This window comes from Petromyzon marinus, chromosome 44, assembly GCF_048934315.1.
Source record: "Petromyzon marinus isolate PM22_M1 ecotype Great Lakes invasive population chromosome 44, UKy_Petmar_22M1.pri1.0, whole genome shotgun sequence".
Lineage (NCBI taxonomy): Eukaryota > Metazoa > Chordata > Hyperoartia > Petromyzontiformes > Petromyzontidae > Petromyzon > Petromyzon marinus.
Window position 1 is genome coordinate 8,644,674 of NC_133710.1, and position 24,688 is coordinate 8,669,361.

The 24,688-nt window shown below is 48.7% G+C and overlaps 1 protein-coding gene and 1 long non-coding RNA gene across 2 annotated transcripts in view; both read right to left on the minus strand.

The window, feature by feature from the left end:
- SNX30 (sorting nexin family member 30) overlaps window positions 1–5,960 on the minus strand; it is a 27,592-nt gene extending 21,632 nt beyond the window's left edge. Inside the window, exon 1 of the mRNA XM_032970605.2 lies at window positions 5,603–5,960. Coding sequence (XP_032826496.1) covers window positions 5,603–5,728 — 126 coding nt within the window. The 5' untranslated portion in view covers window positions 5,729–5,960. The remainder of the gene's footprint in view (window positions 1–5,602) is intronic.
- The window catches only part of LOC142930896 (uncharacterized), a 315,254-nt gene that overhangs the window by 95,043 nt on the left and 195,523 nt on the right, over window positions 1–24,688 (minus strand). The window lies entirely within an intron of this gene.

Consider the following 24,688-nt stretch of genomic DNA (forward strand, 5'->3'; position numbering starts at 1 on the left):
ATTATTTTATTGTTTCCCTTCAACGTGACTTTACCGAAAGAACTAAGAATATGAATTACAGCAGTCACGAAAGCTTTAAATCAAAACAAAAAATTAGTTTAAGCAAGTACCCATTTATACTGGCAGACTGCCTAACTACACATTTTAAACATATGCAATGTTGAGAAATAAAATACCCTGGAGTTATCTACCCCATTTGTTGATCAGCAGTTTTGGATGAATGCCAGAGGTTTCATATTTCACACATTTCAAAAGGTATATCATAGGTGATTGCATAAGGTACATTTCAGGAAAAACCAAATGTACAGTAGATGCTGAACGATAACAAAAGGCCAACCATGGATACTCAAACACTCACAATACACGAAGCATATAATACCTTTCACATGTTAAGATTTATTTCTGTGGCAGCAGTGTTTGGGGGCATATTATAGCTGGGCAATTCCAACAGCAATGAATATTTGTATCCTAAATTTATAGCCTGGACTATTCTTGCAAGAATTGCAATTCACCAATTGGCGACTCCCATGTTAAAATCTACAATCAATTGCATGGGATTCTGAGTTGGATTCTGTCATGGAACACTCATGCAATCAAATGGGTTTCGATTACAATTCTATTGCGAATATAGCATCGCTATTCTACTCTTGCATATGGCAATATGTTCAGGAGCTAAATGCCAATGTCGAGGTCTGCTACCCACGAGAGGGCTTTGGCAGATAGTCGGTGTAGCATCACTAAGTTTTGGGCTAAGCTTTGCTAAGCCCAAAATCAACTTCCATACGATTTGTATAAATTGCGATTCTGGTCGATACCGGCCAGTAGGTTTTCAAGCAAAATCGCCATGGAAATGTATTTATATATATTCATCGGCCATACGTCTCAACGGCTATTCCACTCGGCTGGACAGGTCCCACAGGCTCTCTCTCTTGCTTTTTTGACTGTCTGAATGCAAAGCAGGAGGCCTTGAATCCCCAACCGCCCCAATGATTCCACGGCCCTTGTGAATTCGCAATTGCGTAGGAAAGAAAGCAATTGTGATTCCATGCTAGGAATCGTGAAAGTTAACCAGCGTTAGGATACATATAACGTCCAGACGCAATACGCAGTTTCACCAATGGGTCCACAATGTTAAGATTACCAGAAATGTAGAATGCGCATATTGTTAATTATGCATATTACCTCATTTAAAAGGAGCGTCTCCTATAACATTGTAAAGCAATTCCCTCAAAACATCCTGTTTGTTAAATGCTTTGCAAGCTGAACAAGAGGTCACATTTCAATCGAATTCAAGTGAGAGGTGCAAAGTATTGATTTTAGACATCTTGGCTGCACGTGGCGTGTCAATACGAGCCGAGGCAAACTCTCAAGTTACTTTTGAGCCCCGCAAATGCACAGCAGGCAGTTATTAGCTATGCGACGTGACCTTCGATCATGGATAATGCTTGTGCACGTGAACTCTAAACGCCTGTTTGAACTTAGGTTAGCAGTTACTTACCAAACCCACTGTGAGCAAGTAGGGAGCTCTCTCTCGAAGTATCTGGGTCTACTCTTTCATGCTGGTTAGGCGTCTTGGAAGAGATTGGGTTACCCACACTTTACTCCACCACAAGCGACCTGCCCATCGGCTAAATGTGGCATACCCATTTATAATGCTGGGTGGACAGAGGTGGGGAAGATTTAAGAAACGTTCCGACTGTTGGCAGATCGAACCAGCGACCTCTGGATTGCAAGTGCATTGTACTAACCCTTAACACCAAGGCAAGCATCCATCTGACTTAATAAAAAATATATAAATTCACCACACCTCTCGTTGCGTTTCAACTCTATTCAATATCACCAGAGTGCAAACTGTGTACCGAGGCTACGGTATGACAAACATTGCCACAGTGCCGGGCCCTTTGGGACTTTTAACATCCAGGCTCAAATGAATAACTGACCAAAGTGCCTCACCACCCCTCAAGCACAAAACTGACAGGTGGCTACCATGCAAAGTATGTCACGATACAATAAACACTTCAGCCCATCTTGCGGACGAAAGCATCAGGCACACTAAGCCATCTAATGTGTGCAACACAGAGCGACGTTTCCATCGGACACATACGATTTTAACCACATCAATAGTCAACTGTCTAACATACTGTATTGGGACTTTTTATGGCCCCAATACATTACGTGTCGCACTGCATGGTTAAGACGCATCTTCAAAACCACCGCCACCATTCACACGGTTATATTTCTGCAGTTAACCTAATGGCAGTAGTGACTGTCATACTGAAAGCCGTGTAAGTGGCATACTAAAAAGAACGTTTAGATGTAGTGGCATTCAAGTGCAACAATTCGTCTGGTCATAACGGGGAAAGCAACTTTTAGAATAAATTAGGCTTGTCATAACATATTTAATTATGGACATTAAATGTAATGCCCCAAACAAATAAACCGACACAACGCTCAATTTAAGACAGGCTACAGTGGCATCTAGACAGACGAACAACTACAGCCCATCACTGACGTGGGCTCACTTCCGTGTAGTGACCAATAATTTTAAGACTGTGACATCGGTGCTACTTTAGGGAGATCGAGTTCACTTGTGCTCAGCACTGTGAAAAGTGTATTACACTTTAAACACTTGTGAGCAGAGCGGAGGCAACAAGTAATTCCAATGCCGTGTGAAAAACAGCAGCCAGTAGAACTTGCTTGCGAGCAACACCAAGAGTACGGAGCTAATATTGTCCTGAAAAATAATTTGGCACCAAAAGGAGATAAAATCACAATCCCAGACATTATTAACCTTTTATTTCCATAATGTAATATGTATCTGCCTGTGCGATCACAATACATATAACACCATGTTCAATAGGCTGGCTCGATACATTGTGACTACAAAACAGTGAACAATAAGAGGAATATCCTAGTATGTGTTTGCTTTGCTAAAAAGGCATGCCAGACATATACAGTATCTAATAACCACACATAGCAGAAGTCTTTTTTTGCATTGTTAAAAATATAGGATTGACTTAATATTCTATCAAGCATTGCATATTCGAATACTGTTCCTTATTGCATAGTGGAATAAGCATAGCGGGTTTTGTTGCTGCAAAAACCACAAGACCTTTATCCAGCAGTGGATATATTATGGCTGATGGCAATCGTGATGTTGATGAATACATCGAGCATTAAAAACGTGACATTTAGGAGGAACAATGGACAAGCAACAGGAGGAACAGTAATGGCACCAATTACTTACAATTTATTTCAGCCACTCCACCACAACGCAGCCTGGATCGACAACACTTTGCCAGAGTGTATTTAATTGTACCAGAGAAACATGTGATATAAGCCTCACCTGAAAATCCATGTAAACCACTGTGGTAACACCTTATAAACAATGCAGAGCACAGAACAATTTGCACAGTAATCAGCTTTCATTGCAAAACCGTTTGGAGAACGTGACAGCCAGCAATATCTACTGGGAATTACAATACCAGGAAAGGCCCGTCTCTCGGCACAGTGGCGTTTAAAGACAATGGCAAATCATTTACAAGGAAGGCCATTTTGTTGTTGAAAACGTAAAGTTATTACCTCGTCATGTAATATTTACCCAAATACCACAACGATATTTTACAGCCCTTTGTCGGATCCGCTGCTAGATGAAGGCCTATTCCACAACACCACCAGCAACCCATCACGGTATCCAATACTCCTGATATGCCATGAACATTGGAGATACACATTTCGCTGGTATCAAAGGTGATTGAGATACAAGCATTATAATCCCACTTTACACGGCCCCAGATAAATAAAGGGCGTGAAACGTTTTAGTGTTGTGTAATATGTACAGCGGGGTGCCAGCGTCAGACCTGGTTTAAATAATTTGCTTGTTAGACTAAAGCACTGCCAGATTACAGATGATCTCTCAAATTGTACTGATTACTCAACGGCGTTGAAACACGGTTACAATCAACACGTTCAGTAGAAGAATAGGCACAGATGAGAAGAGACGTTGGGGCCCTAAGAAAACCCCTACATATTAACAGATTAGAATGCCATTTCCAGCTGTTGACTTTTAGAAGAAAGGTAACTAATTGAGGTGTATCGTAATCCAGGGAAAAATGTAAACTTCACGTTTCCACATTGCATATATTGAGTGGCACCCAAAGATTCAGCAGCCTCTTTGCCAATCCATTGCTGGATGAAGGATTCCTCCCCATGCTGTGGATGGCGATGGATAAGTGGAGGTTTCAGATGTTCCTATATTACCCGAATACCGATAGGCACATCTCAGTCAAACATCGTCATCATCACTGTCAACTAAAATTGATCAGGTATTCCTGGATAGTTTAACACGTAGGCTATAGCGACTAATATCATCCATAACACAGTTTATTTTTTGGGTTAGATCACATAAATGTGTCGTTAAACCCGCCACCACACGACACAGCCAACCTAAGTTCAGCTAAGGCTGATGAAGCTAGTTGTAATTACTGGCGAAACGTCGTACTCAAGATTGTACATGTCGTGGCTTTGCTCTCCAACACACCTGTGTGATTTACTAGTAACGAATTGGTATGTTCTGTTTACGTGACAAACCTTACTAACTGGCTGTGTCGGGTGGTGGCCGGTTTAACGACGCATTTATATATTTAGACGATCTAACAACGCCCCCCCAAAAAAACCTGTCTTCCTGAATAATTCATTTTTCCCTGTGGCCAGTCGCATAAAAGTATTTGAAATTATTTTTTGCCCTTAACTTTGTGTGGGGGGGGGGAAGAGCAAAATCCTTCAGTTATTTCACACAAGCACGTCTCCCCTTGTAATGGATGGTATGTCCAACGTGCTGTTAAAAAAACAAAACACAGCTAAGTTGTGTGGAGCATTAAAACAAAGCAGAAAAGGTCTACTTTGTGAAGTAATCTCCACGCGCGCATCAGCGTGGAGTGGGGCCCCTCATTCAGCAGTGGATTTGGTCGGTAAAGCGGACAACCCAGTGGCTGTTCCCTGTAAATCATCCCCGCCACATAAACGTGGAATTTCCGCGTCCTGCGATTACATAAGCACGGGACCCGCACTCATTTCAACACAACCCTACACTTTTAAAGATACGTATCGCGATTGAGGACGACACGGGAGAGAGCCACCCAGTGCGATGGGACGCGCGTCCGATCCGGACCACCTGGGAGATGGAGCGATGAATTAAGCTCGTGTTGCAGCAACGAGGTTGAATATTTACATCGTAGGATCGTGAGGTGGGGGGGGGCGGCGGTGTGGCGACAACGATGGGAAGATATTCATCCAGCAGTCGATTTATCATGGATAATGATGACGACTTTGAAAAACAATTTTATATTGGCTTGAAACAAAACCAAACAAAAAAAAGACCGAGTAGGCCGCGCGAGGCATCCCGCCTTGCCTAGTTCCTCCTACCGGGCACGAGCGCCCATCCCAGGCAAGAGCCAGCCAACGCCGCCGCCGCCGCGGCGCCGAAAACACACACACACACGAGATACAAAACAGTGGTCACCACCGACCTCTCCCGCGCACGCAACCAACCACATCATCACCATTGTTACAGCGCGTCGCGGTGTACTTGGTCTGTTCTTACCTTGCCAGTGGCCCCGTGTTCCTTCATATCGTCGTCGTCCTCCTCCTCCTCGTCCTCCAGCAGTGGAGAGTCGTCGGAAAGCGGGTGCGAGACGCGGCCCGGAGACGCCGCTGCCGCTGACTCCATAGCGGGAAATCGAACGCCACTGTTGTTACATTCCCCTCACCACCACCACACACACACACCCCTTGACTTACAGTGCTATGCTTGTGTGTCCCAGCTTCCTTGGTTCAATCGTAAAAGTCCCTCGAGAGATGAGAAAGAGCTCTCAGACAGTCGCTAGGTGTCGCTCGGCAGACCGTACAAACTGCTGCGAACACATTCAACGAATCCCCTCTCCCGCTCAATGACGCCGCCACGTTTTATAGCGGGAGGCCAAGTGCTCTGTTGTTTGGTGTTGGCGGCTCGCAATGTGGAGAGAGAGAGGGACAAACAAAAATCCACGCGACCACGGAGAGGGAGAGAGAGAGAAAGACATGCGAACTCACTTTAACGGAACAAAACAATAAAAAAAATACGCGACGTTTCGGGCAATGGCCCTTCTTCACAGCCGATACGGTGTTTTAAACGAGAACATGTTTTATATGGCAACGTGTTTTTTTGTGTGTGTGTGTTATGACTGAACGGTCATTATAATCCGAATAGTCGCCTAACATCATCACGGTGGCTATGAGATGTTAACTACTTCGCGAGGTATATAGGAGGTCGTGAGTTTGACCCCGACCTTTGACGCCTGCTGCTGCTGTATATTTGGAGTCTGCGGTGTCTCTCTCTCCCCGTGGTCGCGTGGATTTTTCTCCTCCGGGTTATTCTCTCCACATTTAGAATCAACGCCACGCGTTTAGAATATTCGGCTGCTACAAATGTCCACACGATGATAAGCCAACTTCGTTGAGCTGTCATTTGTGATGGCCAGGTCGCTTCCGAAAAATAGCTACGTAGGCTCAGTGGGCCTTACCTGGTAAAATAACAAATATTTAATGGCAAAAAAATACTTTAATTTAAGGCAGTGTTATTGAGTAATGTGTTGAGTTGATTGTTCGTTGTGTTTGTGCTTAACTGCCAACGCAGCAGCAGCATCACCACCAACTATTGTATCCAAACTGCTATGATTCTGAGCCCCAATCAACATCCCTGGTCGCATAACAAAATATATAACGAAAATCAGGTTACTAAAGCCACAATAGCGTACACAGAGATATTATCACATGTCCACGCCTCTAGTCAATGCTTTCTTAGTGAGGCATTTGTTTAATTAGCAACATATATGGATACCTAATACATCAAGTGGAAAAATCAAGGACTCCCCGTGTACGACTTTGGTTACGAATACCAAATTATGGACTGTGCCAAATATGAATTGGAAGGTGGTGTGTGTGTGCTACGATTCACATACTGTACTTTTATACAGAGCAATTGAATGGCTACATCACTTGGAATAGATTATCTCATATTTGCCATTAATTGGTGATAAAAAAATATCACTAAAAAATCATGAGCATTCTTGTGGTGAATATCAGTGACAAAATAGTCAAGCTGACAACAGGTGTGAAAACTTGAGTTAAAGCTTTCGTGACTGCAGAAATTACCCTTTGGTTATTTCGGTAAAGTCACGTAGAAAGATAATAAATTAAACAATAGAATACGACGTTTCGATTGCAACACAAGCAACCGTCATCAGGTAGAACTAAATTTGAGAGAGAGAGACAATTAATTGATTTTCTTTCTACCTGACTTTACCGAATGAACCAAAGAGTAATTCCTGCAGTCACGAAAGCTTCAAATCAAGTTTGAACCACCTCTACGGGGAGGATGTAAGTTTGTTTTCCCACTCTCTCTGTGTGTCTCTGTTTGTCAAATTTCACACTTAACTTCAAATTTAGCAATCTTTGGAGATCATAATCAACCAGGCTATGCGTTAACTGTGTGTTAGCCGACTCTCTGTCTTGCATTGCATTATTTCCCAAAAATTAATCAAATTTTGTTTTCTCAAACTGCCTATTTCTCTCTCTAAAATTACCAGGCTCTCATAGGGCCGTTCAACCCATCTCTCCTTCGGTCGCTTCGGGGTGGAATTCCACCCAACTCTCTCTAAAATGTACCAGTCTTGTTGGGTCTTTCATTGACATGGTGGGTCTGCCTCAGCAGACCCACCTCTCTCTCTGCCCCCCCCCCTCTCTATTTAAGGCCTCGACACAGAGGCATTGGGTCTCTGTGTGTCTATGTTGTATGTGTCTCTCTCTGTGTGTCTCTGTGTTGTCGCTCTCTACTTGTGTGACTGTCTGTGTGTCTGTGTTGTGTGTCTCTCTGTGTGTCTCTGTGTTGTCTCTCTCTGCTTGTGTGTCTGTCTGTGTGTCTCCGTGTCTGTGTTTTGTCTCTTTCTCAAATTTAGTTCTACCTGATGACGGTTGCTTGTGTTGCAATCTAAACATCGTATTCTATTATTTTATTTATTTTCTTTCTACGTGACTTTACCGAAAGAACCACAGAGCAGACAACAGGTCTCCTGCACATATCTGTCTCTCCACATAAATAATGAAAGTCTAATGGGTTCCGGAGACACTTTGTATAGGCAACTTCTTTATTACAATACAGCACTCCAACAGTCATCCTGATACACTGTTACAGCCTAGGGACACAGCCGACTCCTAGCGTGCCGTGACACTGGCTACGCTCTGGGGTCCTCCGCTATAATTACCCTAGGGGAGGCTACCCTGACCCCACCCAGCCAAGGTGCGGGTCTAGACTCTGGCTTCCTCGGCCCCACGCCCTTAAAAGGGCACGGGGCCGGGAGTCCCAGAGTCCCACCACCGGCCCAGAGTCTCACCACCGGCCCAGAGTCCCACCACTGGCCCAGAGTCCCACCGCTGGCCCAGAGTCCCACCACTGGCCCAGAGTCCCACCGCTGGCTCAGAGTCCCACCACTGGCCCAAAGTCCCACCACTGGCCCAGAATCCCACCACTGGCCCAGAGTCCCACCACTGGCCCAGAGTCTCACCACTGGCCCAGAGTCCCACCACTGGCCCAGAGTCTCACCACTGGCCCAGAGTCCCACCACTGGCCCAGAGTCTCACCACCGGCCCAGAGTCTCACCACCGGCCCAGAGTCCCACCACCGGCCCAGAGTCTCACCACCGGCCCAGAGTCCCACCACTGGCTCAGAGTCCCACCACTGGCCCAAAGTCCCACCGCTGGCCCAGAGTCCCACCGCTGGCTCAGAGTCCCACCACTGGCCCAAAGTCCCACCACTGGCCCAGAATCCCACCACTGGCCCAGAGTCCCACCACTGGCCCAGAGTCTCACCACTGGCCCAGAGTCCCACAACTGGCCCAGAGTCTCACCACTGGCCCAGAGTCCCACCACTGGCCCAGAGTCTCACCACCGGCCCATAGTCTCACCACCGGCCCAGAGTCCCACCACCGGCCCAGAGTCCCACCACTGGCCCAAAGTCCCACCACTGGCCCAGAATCCCACCACTGGCCCAGAGTCCCACCACTGGCCCAGAGTCCCACCACTGGCCCAGAGTCTCACCACCGGCCCAGAGTCTCACCACCGGCCCAGAGTCCCACCACCGGCCCAGAGTCCCACCACTGGCCCAGGGTCTCACCACCGGCCCAGAGTCCCACCACCGGCCCAGAGTCCCACCACCGGCCCAGAGTCCCACCACCGGCCCAGAGTCCCACCGCTGGCCCAGAGTCCCACCACTGGCCCAGAGTCCCACCGCTGGCCCAGAGTCCCACCGCTGGCTCAGAGTCCCACCACTGGCCCAAAGTCCCACCACTGGCCCAGAATCCCACCACTGGCCCAGAGTCCCACCACTGGCCCAGAGTCTCACCACTGGCCCAGAGTCCCACAACTGGCCCAGAGTCTCACCACTGGCCCAGAGTCCCACCACTGGCCCAGAGTCTCACCACCGGCCCATAGTCTCACCACCGGCCCAGAGTCCCACCACCGGCCCAGAGTCTCACCACCGGCCCAGAGTCCCACCGCTGGCTCAGAGTCCCACCACTGGCCCAAAGTCCCACCACTGGCCCAGAATCCCACCACTGGCCCAGAGTCCCACCACTGGCCCAGAGTCCCACCACTGGCCCAGAGTCTCACCACCGGCCCAGAGTCTCACCACCGGCCCAGAGTCCCACCACCGGCCCAGAGTCCCACCACTGGCCCAGGGTCTCACCACCGGCCCAGAGTCCCACCACCGGCCCAGAGTCCCACCACCGGCCCAGAGTCCCACCACCGGCCCAGAGTCCCACCGCTGGCCCAGAGTCCCACCACTGGCCCAGAGTCCCACCACTGGCCCAGAGTCCCACCACTGGCCCAGAGTCCCACCACCGGCCCAGAGTCCCACCACCGGCCCAGAGTCCCACCACCGGCCCAGAGTCCCACCGCTGGCCCAGAGTCCCACCGCTGGCCCAGAGTCCCACCACTGGCCCAGAGTCCCACCACTGGCCCGCACAGCGTCCCGGCCCTGACAAGGACAGTGGGGCGAGGGGGTACAGGGTCCTATCTACCTGCTGGTCTTTGGCTTCGGTCTTCAACTGGTCCCAGATCGGCTGTGGAGGTCCCCTTTTATGCCCCTTGCCCATTGAGGGGTGGGGCTGCGAGGGATCCCAGAACCCCCGCAGCCCCCCCCCCCCCCCGTTGGGGGCGCCGAGGGGCTTAGCTGTCTGGGGATCCTGAGCCCCCAGCAGCCCCCAGCAGCCCCCAGCAGCCCCCAGCAGCCCCCAGCAGCCCCCAGCAGCCCCCAGCAGCCCCCAGCAGCCCCCAGCAGCCCCCAGCAGCCCCCAGCAGCCCCCAGCAGCCCCCAGCAGCCCCCAGCAGCCCCCAGCAGCCCCCAGCAGCCCCCAGCAGCCCCCAGCAGCCCCCAGCAGCCCCCAGCAGCCCCCAGCAGCCCCCAGCAGCCCCCAGCAGCCCCCAGCAGCCCCCAGCAGCCCCCAGCAGCCCCCAGCAGCCCCCAGCAGCCCCCAGCAGCCCCCAGCAGCCCCCAGCAGCCCCCAGCAGCCCCCAGCAGCCCCCAGCAGCCCCCAGCAGCCCCCAGCAGCCCCCAGCAGCCCCCAGCAGCCCCCAGCAGCCCCCAGCAGCCCCCAGCAGCCCCCAGCAGCCCCCAGCAGCCCCCAGCAGCCCCCAGCAGCCCCCAGCAGCCCCCAGCAGCCCCCAGCAGCCCCCAGCAGCCCCCAGCAGCCCCCAGCAGCCCCCAGCAGCCCCCAGCAGCCCCCAGCAGCCCCCAGCAGCCCCCAGCAGCCCCCAGCAGCCCCCAGCAGCCCCCAGCAGCCCCCAGCAGCCCCCAGCAGCCCCCAGCAGCCCCCAGCAGCCCCCAGCAGCCCCCAGCAGCCCCCAGCAGCCCCCAGCAGCCCCCAGCAGCCCCCAGCAGCCCCCAGCAGCCCCCAGCAGCCCCCAGCAGCCCCCAGCAGCCCCCAGCAGCCCCCAGCAGCCCCCAGCAGCCCCCAGCAGCCCCCAGCAGCCCCCAGCAGCCCCCAGCAGCCCCCAGCAGCCCCCAGCAGCCCCCAGCAGCCCCCAGCAGCCCCCAGCAGCCCCCAGCAGCCCCCAGCAGCCCCCAGCAGCCCCCAGCAGCCCCCAGCAGCCCCCAGCAGCCCCCAGCAGCCCCCAGCAGCCCCCAGCAGCCCCCAGCAGCCCCCAGCAGCCCCCAGCAGCCCCCAGCAGCCCCCAGCAGCCCCCAGCAGCCCCCAGCAGCCCCCAGCAGCCCCCAGCAGCCCCCAGCAGCCCCCAGCAGCCCCCAGCAGCCCCCAGCAGCCCCCAGCAGCCCCCAGCAGCCCCCAGCAGCCCCCAGCAGCCCCCAGCAGCCCCCAGCAGCCCCCAGCAGCCCCCAGCAGCCCCCAGCAGCCCCCAGCAGCCCCCAGCAGCCCCCAGCAGCCCCCAGCAGCCCCCAGCAGCCCCCAGCAGCCCCCAGCAGCCCCCAGCAGCCCCCAGCAGCCCCCAGCAGCCCCCAGCAGCCCCCAGCAGCCCCCAGCAGCCCCCAGCAGCCCCCAGCAGCCCCCAGCAGCCCCCAGCAGCCCCCAGCAGCCCCCAGCAGCCCCCAGCAGCCCCCAGCAGCCCCCAGCAGCCCCCAGCAGCCCCCAGCAGCCCCCAGCAGCCCCCAGCAGCCCCCAGCAGCCCCCAGCAGCCCCCAGCAGCCCCCAGCAGCCCCCAGCAGCCCCCAGCAGCCCCCAGCAGCCCCCAGCAGCCCCCAGCAGCCCCCAGCAGCCCCCAGCAGCCCCCAGCAGCCCCCAGCAGCCCCCAGCAGCCCCCAGCAGCCCCCAGCAGCCCCCAGCAGCCCCCAGCAGCCCCCAGCAGCCCCCAGCAGCCCCCAGCAGCCCCCAGCAGCCCCCAGCAGCCCCCAGCAGCCCCCAGCAGCCCCCAGCAGCCCCCAGCAGCCCCCAGCAGCCCCCAGCAGCCCCCAGCAGCCCCCAGCAGCCCCCAGCAGCCCCCAGCAGCCCCCAGCAGCCCCCAGCAGCCCCCAGCAGCCCCCAGCAGCCCCCAGCAGCCCCCAGCAGCCCCCAGCAGCCCCCAGCAGCCCCCAGCAGCCCCCAGCAGCCCCCAGCAGCCCCCAGCAGCCCCCAGCAGCCCCCAGCAGCCCCCAGCAGCCCCCAGCAGCCCCCAGCAGCCCCCAGCAGCCCCCAGCAGCCCCCAGCAGCCCCCAGCAGCCCCCAGCAGCCCCCAGCAGCCCCCAGCAGCCCCCAGCAGCCCCCAGCAGCCCCCAGCAGCCCCCAGCAGCCCCCAGCAGCCCCCAGCAGCCCCCAGCAGCCCCCAGCAGCCCCCAGCAGCCCCCAGCAGCCCCCAGCAGCCCACAGCAGCCCCAAGCAGCCCTCAGCAGCCCCCAGCAGCCCCCAGCAGCCCCCAGCAGCCCCCAGCAGCCCCCAGCAGCCCCCAGCAGCCCCCAGCAGCCCCTCCCCTCTTGGGCTGGCGCTGCAGCCCCTCCCCTGACGGTACGAGGTATCGTTCCATCTATGGCACTACAAAAGTATATTTTTTCCACATCCCATTAGCCCCACGGCCTTCTGTTAGTGCATCATTTCAGCAGCATTGATTCTTTACAAGCATACTCTGGACCGGTGTGGACAAACAGTGTCTCTCCTTAATAAAGGGGAAATTGTCCATTAGCGTGTTTTGTGTCCGTAGGGAATTGTTTTCGCATTATGTATGAGAGTGTTTTTTGTGTGGCGCTGACATTTCCCGCCCATTCTAACCATTCGTCTGCACGGCACCCATGCCACAGACTGTGTGGCCCAATGAAAGGGGTTTTCCACGGTTTGATAACTCCTGCCCGACAGTAAAAACAATTATATTCTTGGGTCTTTCGGTAAAGTCACGTAGATAGGTTCAAAGAAAATAATAAAAAAAAATAACAGAAAACTGACGTTTCGATCGCAACGCAAGCGGTCGTCTTCAGGAAAAGGGGGGTTAGCTTCCAAAGGAAACTGTTTAGAAGGGTTTGAAATGGGCGTAGCCCAAATGTCAGCAGCCAATGAAAATGTAAGTGTTCAGCAGCGAGCCCGGCGGTGGTTCGTTTTCCACCAATCAAAAGGCTGCCAGGTGAAAATTTGCATTTTTTGATTTAAAGCTTTCGTGACTGCAGGGATTCATATTCTTGGTTCTTTCAGTAAAGTCACGTAGAAGGGAAACAATAAAATAATATAAATATAAAAAATAAAAATATATATTATTTGAAAATTAGCATGTTAAAGAGAGGTTAGCTATACTCTTTGGTTCTTTCGGTAAAGTCACGTAGGTAGAAAAAATAATAGATCACGACATTTCGATCGCCGCACAAGCAATCGTCATCTTCAGGTTTCGATGTGTGGGGATCGAAACGTCGTGATCTATGATTTTTTCTACCTACGTGACTTTACCGAAAGGACCAAAGAGTATGGATTCCGGGAGTCACGAAAGCTTTAAATCAAGAGAAATTAATCTAGATTTGAAGTTTTCGTGACTGCAGGGATCCATACTCCTTGGTTTTGTCGGTAAAGTCACGTAGGTATAAAATAAAATAAATTAAATCACGACGTTTCGGGCGCAACACAAGCGTCCGTCATCAAGAGATATTAGCAGGTTAATGGCAGGTCGTAGAGCCGCAACCAAGGGGTCAGCGTGCAAAGTGACGGTGAAAGCGCAAGTTTGAAATGGGCGTAAATCACAACTAACATCTGAAGGTGGTAGGATGGGAACATCACGGCCAATTATGACTTAAACAATTGTTTCTTAATTTACCAGGTACCGTTTGACGCATCCTAAAATCAGGGCTGAATTTCAGCTGGAGCTGTTCAGGGCTGAGCTTCACAATATATTGATGATGTTGGAGGGAAACTGCATTTTGGGCAATTTTTTTTTTACCATTGGTGTGGATATTTGCCATGGTATAATGGTGAGCACACTGCTTTTGCAGTCCACAGGTTACTGTTTAGTCTGACCTCCCAGTACAACAGTTGAATCCCACCTGTGTCCAGCCAGAAGTAGTAATGGATACACCACAGTTGATGGGCAGGTCACGTGTGGTGGGGTAAAGTGCGGGTACTCCAACCTCTTCCAAGACGTCTGGACAGCATGGAGGATTAGGCCTAATGCTCTACAGAGGGGCTCTCTCGACCTCCTTGTACTGGAGGCCCTTCTGCCGGCAGTAGTGTGAGCAATTAATCACATTCACCAGTGTAGCATAAAATATCAATGTTTGAAACAAATTAGCCTAACTAGGGCAGTGTTTGCATTGAATGATAATCTCTTAAAATCAGTTCCACAAACGTGTATTTTTGGCGTATACATGCATGGGAATATATCGGTTTTGTTTTGTATTATGTGATTATTAAAGTTGAGGTTTGTTTTGCCGATGATATCATTGAGTAATTAATTTAATGAGCAAAGCTGCCCACGTACAAATTATCTTTCGCGTGACTTCATTGCAAGCTCCAACCTTGTTTCATGAACAGAGAGTGTTATTTTTCAACTGGTTTTATTTACTTACTGGAAAGTGAAGACGTATTAAAACTGCTTACAATCCTCATGCTTCCCTTGCGATGTCTTTAACATTTGTAATGAGCGACTTCCACGACACGTCGTGTAGAGGGTACTTCTTCTGTATTACTCACACTGGGCACAACACAGGCCAACACTTGTTCTTCCTCACACTGAGTACAACTCTCGGTATTGACACCTCTACTGGCTACACACACAGCCGATCACTCGGCGTGGTCCGATTGCCCTCACTCAGCTACGCCGCTGGCTGGCGGCGTGACGATGACGGCGATGGAAACCCCGCAGGAGATTTTCCACGTGGCCGGACGACGGAGAGGGACGACGGCGAGCAGCGACGCAGCCAGCACCCAGGACCCCACACGCAAGCCCCGAGCCCCGGGTCCGCTCCCTCTTATATCCCCCCAGGCGTGGCTAGGCCCCGCCTCCGGCCACGCCCTCTCGTGGAAGCTTCGAGCAGGTTCCTGGAGTATCTGGGCTAACCCCACGTGTTACCTTTGGCCCAGATACACCTCCTTCTCTGATTGGTTGTTCCTTTAACTGTGCCCATAGCCGTGATTCCCTTTCCAGCCAGCAGGTGGCATCCTGTCATTACTCATTCTCCACATTTATAAACATGCATTTAAATTACGTTGCTACTATAAATGCATATATGTAAACAGCCACTTCGATTAGCTATCACGAGTGGCTGCGTCACCTCTGAAAAAGAGCTAACAGCTCAATGTTAAATAAACAAGTTATTGTTAATGACCATCTTTACTAAACATGTAAGACCAATTAGACACCTTGTTATATTATAGACATAAATAATTAAATCAAACCATTAGTTTATATGTTATTCGCACAATCTTGACAGCCTTAATAGTGCAAAGCTATCACCATGGCACCGTTTCGCAGACAACTATCATCTGCGGGAGTTTGAGAGTAGGGGGACGATGTTGCCAAAGTGGCTTTACCAAATCCCTTAATTTGTAAAAAATATTTAAAAATTTGGGACTGTGGTTGGCCACGCATGGCCAACTCTCTTGCAAATATCATCGCGGTGCATTTAATGTCCGCTCCAGGACGAATGGCGAGTGTGCTTTGATTTGTATACTCGGGGTATTAACCAGGGCGGCAGCTGGGCTCTGACGGTGAAACCTCTGCGATGAGTGGAAAACGCTCTACCTCTACGAGAAGAGGGCCTTGCGTGCTGGTCTCAAGGCCAAAAACAACCATGAAAACAATGTTTGTGGTATACACACTATCTCCACCAGAGGGTAAGGCAGAGCCTTCTAGAGTACTCAACAAGCTTTCAGTAGCCTAATGTCATAAGAACGTTGCATAGTGCAATCTTTTTTTTTTACATATGAAATGTAATTTGCGTAACCCTAACTTCAGAATTGAGTGCATTCCAACCATATCATTAAGCACCTGTACAAAACGATTCAATTAACAAATAACGCAAATCAAATGAATCTTCATCATTAAACTGCCATCAGAATAATGGCGCCAATCAAAAACATATCTGCCTACCCTTTTCATTATAATAGTACATGGTGCATGAGTTGACATCGCCTTAGCGATAAACGAGCAGCGGAACGGGTAAATTTGGGGATTTGACACGTAGGTTTTATTATGAATAAATGTGGGGATCATTTTATTCTGTATTGTTTACAGCTTGAACCCGATACAACAATTAAAACTGAAATTCTACCTTTCCGTAGAGCTTAATGAACACAAATTCAATTAAAACTGAAATTCTACCTTTCCGTAGAGCTTAATGAACACAAATTGCATCGGTGTGTTGCAAAACGCATTGCGCTAATGCAATTTAAAAGGTAGAAAAATAAATGGGGGGGGGGGGGTGGAAATAACAAAACGACTTCTGTTTAAATTCTGCCGTAATCTGTACGCATGAATAATTTTCCGTTTCCGTAAGCACAATATTTGGTTGTAATATAATTACAATAAACTGCGCGTTTATTGCAGATCAAACGTATGCACTGAAAACGATATTTGCAATAGGCCTTTAATTTGTACGGGCATGAAACAACTACAAAAATCTCTTGAACTCAAATCCCTTTAATGTGCTGATTCACATCGGACATACAATGACAAAGAGAAGGGCAGCTACATTTGGTCTCATCCAATCACCAAGTGAACACGGCCTTACATTTATTTTTTTAATATGGTACGGATTTTTTTCATGACAGCTATAACATTTAATACTATGTGGAAGTAGCAAGAGAGCAAAGGACTGTGAACCCAATTATTTTAAAAAATCTTTTAAAAAAAACTATTAATCGCCTCCACAATAGAAACAGTATTTGAGATTTAATTATTTATTTTACCCATTCAGCTCGTTACCCTAAGGGTCTTATAGCTTAAGCCAGTTTCTGTTAATAAGCATTTTCTTTTTGGGAAACAGAAGATACGAATTATTTCACAGTACACTTCCCAGTTCTTTAAATCAGTGTCAGCAACGCACGCAGAAATCATAAAACTCACACCAGTGTGTATTTGTCTTAAGTTAATATTTTGTCCCAAGTTAGCAGATAATCACAAGCGTCGTTTACGGATGCTGCCGTGATGGCTAACCGTGACGGTCACCACACTGGACTTGCGGTGCGAAAGAAGTTTAACATATGGTATATACAAGTTGCTTATATAATCCCCCCCTCTGCCCATCCAGCAGAATGTGGTATACCACAGTATAAGTTGATTAGCAGGTCATGGTGGGGTAAAGTGTGAGCAACATGGAGGAATAGGCCAAAATACCCTTTAGGTGGGTTCTCTTGAGCGCTCTCTCTCGAGAGATTTCTCCAGCGGTGGCCTTTTCACCAGCACTGATGTGAGCACGTTATTTCATTGTCTGAACCTTTACCTGTTAATCGTACATAAGTACATACACGGTAGTTTTTTTGTTATTTTTTGTTATTTCTTTCAACCTATCTACGTGACTTTACCGAAAGACCCAAAGAATACGAATCCCTGCAATCACGAAAGCTTTAAGCCAAGATTTAAGTACATATTAAATTTAAGAGTAACGTGATTAAATAAGATTACATACAGATTCTTTTTTTTATGTCGAGTGGTGCTCGTCCATTGGTAGTTCCGAACCAGTGGTGGACATTGCATATTCCTATGGCTGAGTTTAGTTCACGATTACGATGACTGATTACCTCTTACAAAGAGAGATAAAATAGGGATTGCAACGGATTACTTGGGCAAAAGCAATCCTCCAAACATGAATTATGTGGATCATGGCCAATTTAGCTTTCAAACAGGTGCACAACAGTGTGTGCTTTCCACGACTGGATAATCAAGGTATCGAAGGACCCTGAGACTCAACCATGTATTGGGCCCTGTTGAAAGCAGTGCCACGGTGGCTATGAGATGTTAACTACCTCGCCTGACGCATGCTGCTGTATATTTGGAGTTTGCGTGTCTCTCTCCCCGTGGTCGTGTGGCATTTTCTACGGGTCCTGCGGGTTTCCCCTCCACATTTAGAAACATGCATTGAGCATTTTGGCTGCTATACATTTTCATCACGATGATAAACCACTTCGTTGGGCTATCATTTGTGGCCAAGTCGCTCCCGAAAAATAGCTTTTTAACACAGTGGGCCTTACCTGGTAAAATAAAAAATAAAAACATTTAGTTTTAGTTTAGAATGCTGTACTCTTTTATCAACCCATGGATGAATTTCAGGCATGGCCAGAACTTTATTTCACCCGGACTTTATATAGATTGGCGACCCGGTACACCACACCTCTTGCCAGAGGAGAGTGGAATTTGGGATTTGGGGGCCCCCAGAAAATATTCCCTGAGAATTGAAGCACCGTCTCTCGCTATAGCTGTGGCTACTGGTCATGTGCCACCTACTCCAGTCTACCAGCGACCTACAAAACATTCAGTGAGAAATTAAGCCCTGACCCATGGACAAGGGTCAGCTTCTGACCGCAGTGCAAAAGTGGTCCCTGGTTGACTGCAATAGCTAAGGTCAAGGTCCAACCCTATGCTCATAATCATCACAGCGAGCAGTGCGGGGGGGGGGGCGCCTTGAAGCCACTCTGCTGTGGACTCACGGCGAGGGCTGGGCACTGTGCCACGGTGAACCTGACATAACGCATCATCGGAGTCAATACTTTTCTTAGCAGCCAGCATGATGGTGCCTTCTGGTTATAATCCATACAACTCTGCTCGTGATACAGCAGCAGCAGCTGCAGCAGCAGCAGCAGCCAGAATCAGGGTGCATGTCCCAGATCGCCGGGGACCAAGGCATGCGAGTGTTTTGCCCGTAGCCTGGCCTGTCACCCAGAATCACGCGCATCGTGCTTAATTTAATGCGGAAGCGTCTAATTAGCGGATACTTTTGGCATCGTGTTACGGGCGCTGACAAGAGGTGTCCGTTTGACTGCCCCCAAGAATGCAGTTCACGCGAGTGGGCGGAACTGAAACAAAAATCTCGTTGGTGATGTTAACCCATGCGGAGCCGCCGAGATGGAGGAGGATGAGGAGGAGCAGCGACACGCGGGTCTTGATCGCGGCGCGGGCATTTTCTCGGAAAGGCGAGAATTGCGGTGATTTTTTTTTTCTCACACAAAGGTTGGGAAATTGCTGCAAAGAGCCCTCGATAAACGGCGCACAATAGAAGCAATTATCGAGCGGGCTGGGACAACATGTACACGTTAATAATTATTCGCACTCGTCTATTTTCGGAGTGCAAGCGTTCCCGTTGAAAGTTGCACGCGATTCGATGCGTGCCGGCTCTGAAGACGGAGCGAGGCGTTGTGTTCGGTGGCGATACCCAGGGCCACGTAACCTTGGACTCTGCCGAGGCCTCAGTGCTCCGCGCATATGGCGGGGTGGGGGGGGAAATGCAGGCTGCATTATCTCGGGTGCTGGTAGGTGGTTGGGTGCGTGAGTGAGTGAGTGGGAGATTTTGTAGAATCAGTGATAATGGCAACAGGTTTTAAGAGATTTTATCGCCAAATTGGTGCATTTTTACGGAAGAAATCTGTTCATTGATATGAAAAATTATATATTTCGAGATAAATGCTCCGCTCTAACATCATTATCATCAGCTATGTTCTATTGACTGCTGGATAAAGGTGTATTCATGTCATCCCCATCTGCCGCGGTTCGGCAATACAAAATCCATATGATTCCTGTGCATGAGGTGATCTTATTGCTCCATTTCTGTGCGGTGGTCATCCTGATGATTGTTGCCTCATTTGGCTGCCATTCTGTCACCATTCTCGGCCGTGGTCTGTCGTCAAATTCCAGTGACGTGAGAGTCAGTATGATATTTAAGACCGGGAGCAAGTGGAAGGCTTTGCCATTCTGGCGAATTGCCCGATGATGCTGGATGTAATTACCAGCGAAACGTCACAGTACTACTCAAACTGTAAATGTTGTGGATTCACTCTTCAACACACCGGTGCGGGGCTAAAGTATTGAACTGTTTTGCCTTTTGTCAACGTGACACTTTTTTTTTGCTGATTGGCCGTGTCGGGTGGTGGAGGGTTACGACATATTTATACACAACGCGATCTAACCACAAAAAAACCTTTATTATGAATTGAATATTCATCATGTTCCTTTGCTCCCTGGTTCATGTGCCACTCTTCTTTCTCTCTCTCAGTGCAATGTTTCAGCGAGTGCCGCGATGACGAAATGTTAATTCCCTCTCCTGGTATACAGGACGTTGTGGGTTTCCTCCCGACTCTGACGCCTGCTGTATATTTGGAGTTTGAATGTCTCTCTCCCCGTGGTCGCGTGAATTATTATTTTTTCTCCGGGTCTTCCGGGTTTTCCTTCACATTTAAAATCAACGTGCGTTTAGAGTATTTGGCTGCTAGACATTTCCACACGATGATAAGCCAACTTCGTTGAGCTATCATTTGTGATAGCCAGGTCGCTTTCGAAAAAGAGCTGTATAGCTCAGTGGGTCTTACCTGGTAAAATAAAAAATATATATAGTTCGTAGTTTTGAAGTTTTCGTGACTGCAGGGATCCATACTCTTTGGTTCTTTCGGTAAAGTCACGTGGGTCTAAAATAAAATAATATAAAATAAATAAAGGTATTATTAAATTTATTTATAAATAAAAAAAATATTCATAAATTAATCTATTTTATTTTATACCTACGCGACTTTACCGTGCTTCTTTGAACACTTTTCCACGTTCGCTCCACGTTACTCTGTCAACGTTCACGTTTCGAGCCAACGTCGTGAACGGATGTTGAAAAATGCCCTTCTCGAGGCAAATTGGGCGTTGTCGCTTCTTCTTCTTCTTAATCAATTAAAATTCTCCCCAATCGCTTCATCTTGCTCCTCCTCTACATTCCATCACCTTGGTCCCAGTCTGCCTAAAATACTCGTCCTCGATGGACTCACTCACCTTGACTATGCGCTGTGGAGAGGGGACATTGCCCAAAACGTCGCTAATTGTTGCTATTATTAATTCTTAGGCAGTGTTATTGCCGGATGCGTAAAGTTTTTGTTATTTGTGTCTGTACGCCACTGCAGCAGCAGCATCGCCAAATTCTCTTGTTGTGTTTTTGATGGGTGCCATACAAAACAATTACTATTGTTGTTCAGTGATCTTGTCGCGCATGGCATTAGTTTATAATTACTTTAAACGTATAAATTTGGTCCAATTTTTACAGCTTTCGTCGTTAAGTTCTGCAATAATGTCCCATGAGCTCGTCTGAGACATTTCATGTTTTGACCTATTTATTTAATTATTAATATCTCGTTGAAATTATCTACATTCAGTATATCTTTCAGTGCAGCTGTGAATATTCTCGTAGTGAGTGTATCTCCTTCCCTGACTGCTCTGTTGCAGTGCAGCACGTGCGTACGCCACCTGTTCCACCCGTATGGGATAGAGTGTTGCTCCGTCGCACTCGTGGATTCTCTCCAGGCGTGGGTTCTCTCCAGCAAATGTGGACGCCACCTGTTCCACCCGTATGGGATAGAGTGCTACTCCGTTACACTCGGGGGTTCTCTCTAGGTCCTCCAGTTTCCACCAACATGCAGGAACACTCATTCATTTCTTTAGAACTGCCTTTTGTGCTTCACATACACACATTAATTGGCCAAGAACACCTTCATTATTAGAGGATCGTGGAGCTTTGGGGAGGAATTTAGTGCTGGCTGACCTCCTGGCTGCCATTCCCGCTCGTTTGTGGTTCCTCATCGCGCCTCTGCGTCGTTTTCTCTCTTCGAGAGAGATCGGGCACTGTGCGGCGCGTTGCGAGTTGAAATTAATATCGTCATTAAAATTAATCTCAAATGCCATTATGCTTGGCTTCCATGGGGTATGAACTTACGAATTTAACATATTCTAAAACGGATAATTGCGTATTATGAATTGCGCATGCAATAATAAACACGCTTATTGCATTTTAACGAGATCACCTCTGCAGGTAAGTAAAATAATTTCTGTTTAAATTATGATTTTGTGATGCACATCTTTGGTGGTGGTCCTGAGCCTGTGGTAAAAAAGAAAAAATCCACATTCCTATGGCGAGGGTCAGTCTGTCCAATTATAAGCATTGTTGATAAAATGTAAAGGTCTAGCCCTGAAATTGCTATCTCATGGCACTGCTGGCTGTAGAGCCTCCACTAGACAACAATCTAGAGAGCCAGCGAGAAGATATTTGGCCTACTCCTCCACGTGAGTCACAAGTCTTGGAATTGTGGGAGTACCCACACTTTACCCCACCGCATACAACCTACTGCGGTAAATACCCACATACACTGCCGAGTGGGCAGAGCATTGTTGTCTCGTGCTCATTCCACATCACCTCTGGTGGGAACCAGTCTCTGCAGAGAGACTCCACGGTGGCTAGGAGATGTTAGCTACCTCACCTGGTATACAGGAGGTCGTGGGTTCGATTCCGACCCTGACACCTGCAGTATATTTGGAGTTTGCGTGTCTCTCTCTCATCATCATCACGGTGGCTATGATATGTTAACTACCTCACTTGGTATACAGGAGGTCGTGGGTTCGATCCCGACCCTGACGTCTGTATTTTTGGAGTTTGCATGTCTCTCTCCGTGGTCGTGTGGATTTTTCTCCGGGTCCTCCAGGGTTTCCCTCCACATTTAGAATCAACGTGCGTTTGTAGTATGTGGCTCCTGCTATAAATTTACACTTCGTTCAGCTATAATTTGTGGCTAGATGGCTTCTTAAATAGAATACAACAACAAAATTAAAGAATTACTCGACGATGGTAGTTATACAAAAATAAAAAGAGATCCCACCAACAGCCTCGTCACACAAACCAACAAAATAATTTCTGATTCAACCGCATTAATTGATCAATCTAAACAGTTTTCGTTGAAACCTTCTGCTGCCAGGCCACCAAGATTATACGGCTTACCAAAAATACATAAAGTTGATACACCTCTTCGTCCCATAGTCTCTACTATCAGCTCCCCCACCTACAAACTAGCTCGTTTTTTGTCTGAAATCCTGCGTCCTTTCACTGGAAAGACCACCTCTGCGGTACAAAATTCTACTCACCTGGTATCAACAATCAAGGGTATTTCCCTGTCCCCAGACGACCTGCTTGTCAGTTTTGATGTAGTTTCCTTATTCACCAAGGTTCCTGTACCTGACACCATTGCAATCATTGAAGACTTGGTTCATCAAGGACTAAACACTGAGGTACCCCCCCTGGTGAGACACTGTTTAACCAATACATACTTCACTTGGAATGGAACTTTCTACAAACGAACTGAGGGCACCCCAATGGGCTCCCCCCTTTCTCCAGTTATAGCTAACATTTTCATGGAGAAATTTGAGACTGACGCCATCCAGACTGCCACTCTGCGCCCAACCTTATGGAAGAGGTACGTGGATGACACTTTTGTCATCTGGCCACATGGCCGGCCTGCTCTAGACCAATTCTTCGACCACATCAATTCCATACACCCAGCCATCAGATTTACCATGGAAGTCGAAATAGATGGCAAGATACCTTTTTTGGATGTCCTAATTAAAAAGAGACCTGATGGTTCAATGAGCCACTCTGTCTACAGGAAAGCTACCCATACGGATGCTTATCTGAAACCGGATTCCCACCACCATCCATCACAGAAGAATTCTCTCATCAAGACTCTGTATCATAGAGCCCAATGCATATCCGACCAGGAACACATAAGCAGTGAACTCAAGCACGTACACCAAGCTCTTAGGGCTAATGGTTACTCCGACTATACAATCCGCAAAGCTATCACTCAAACCATGAAGAAGAACCCTCTTGAGGAGCCTTTCAAAACCATCACTTTACCCTACATTGCTGGGATCACAAAAAAGATCTCCAAAATCTTGAATAAACACAAGATCCAGGTCCGTTTCAACACATTACATAAAATCCGTGATCTGGTTCCGTCTGTAAAAGATGTGATTCCGGACATACAATACCCTGGTGTCTACAAACTAAGTTGCCTCTGTGGTAGTAGTTACATTGGAGAAACCAAACGCCATATCTCGGACCGCATTCGTGAACATAAAGCAGACCTTAAACACGGTAGGACCAACACCTCGGCCGTAGCAGATCATTGTTCTAATTCAGTAGGCTCACATGCCATTGACTTTTCCAAGACGGAGGTTCTTTGTAAGCCATCTGGCTTCCATGAGAGATTCGTTCATGAGGCTATCCACATATACAAACACAGAGACAATTTCAACCGAGAAGATGGATTCTATCTTAGCAATCATTGGAAAGATTTGATAAATCATTTCAGTTCTTGATTGATTGTTCACGCTTACAGTGGCTTTCAGACAGCATACATAAAAACAAATTTCGTCTCCCCCCTCCTCTTTTCAAAAAATAGATGGACTAGTCCTGGCAAACAGCCAATCGTTGCGCGTGACGCAAACGTTATTTATATATATATATATAAATAAATAAATATGGCGTTTTCAAAATAAATGTATGCAAACCGACACACCTGATGATGACCGTTTGAGTTATGGTCGAAACGTCGTGAGAATTTTTTATTGTTTTATATATATTTGTTATTTTGTTGTTTCTCTTCAACGTGACTTTACCGAAAAAACTAAGAATATGAATTACTGCAGTCACGAAAGCTTTAAATCAAAATTTAGTTTACTTGTTGAA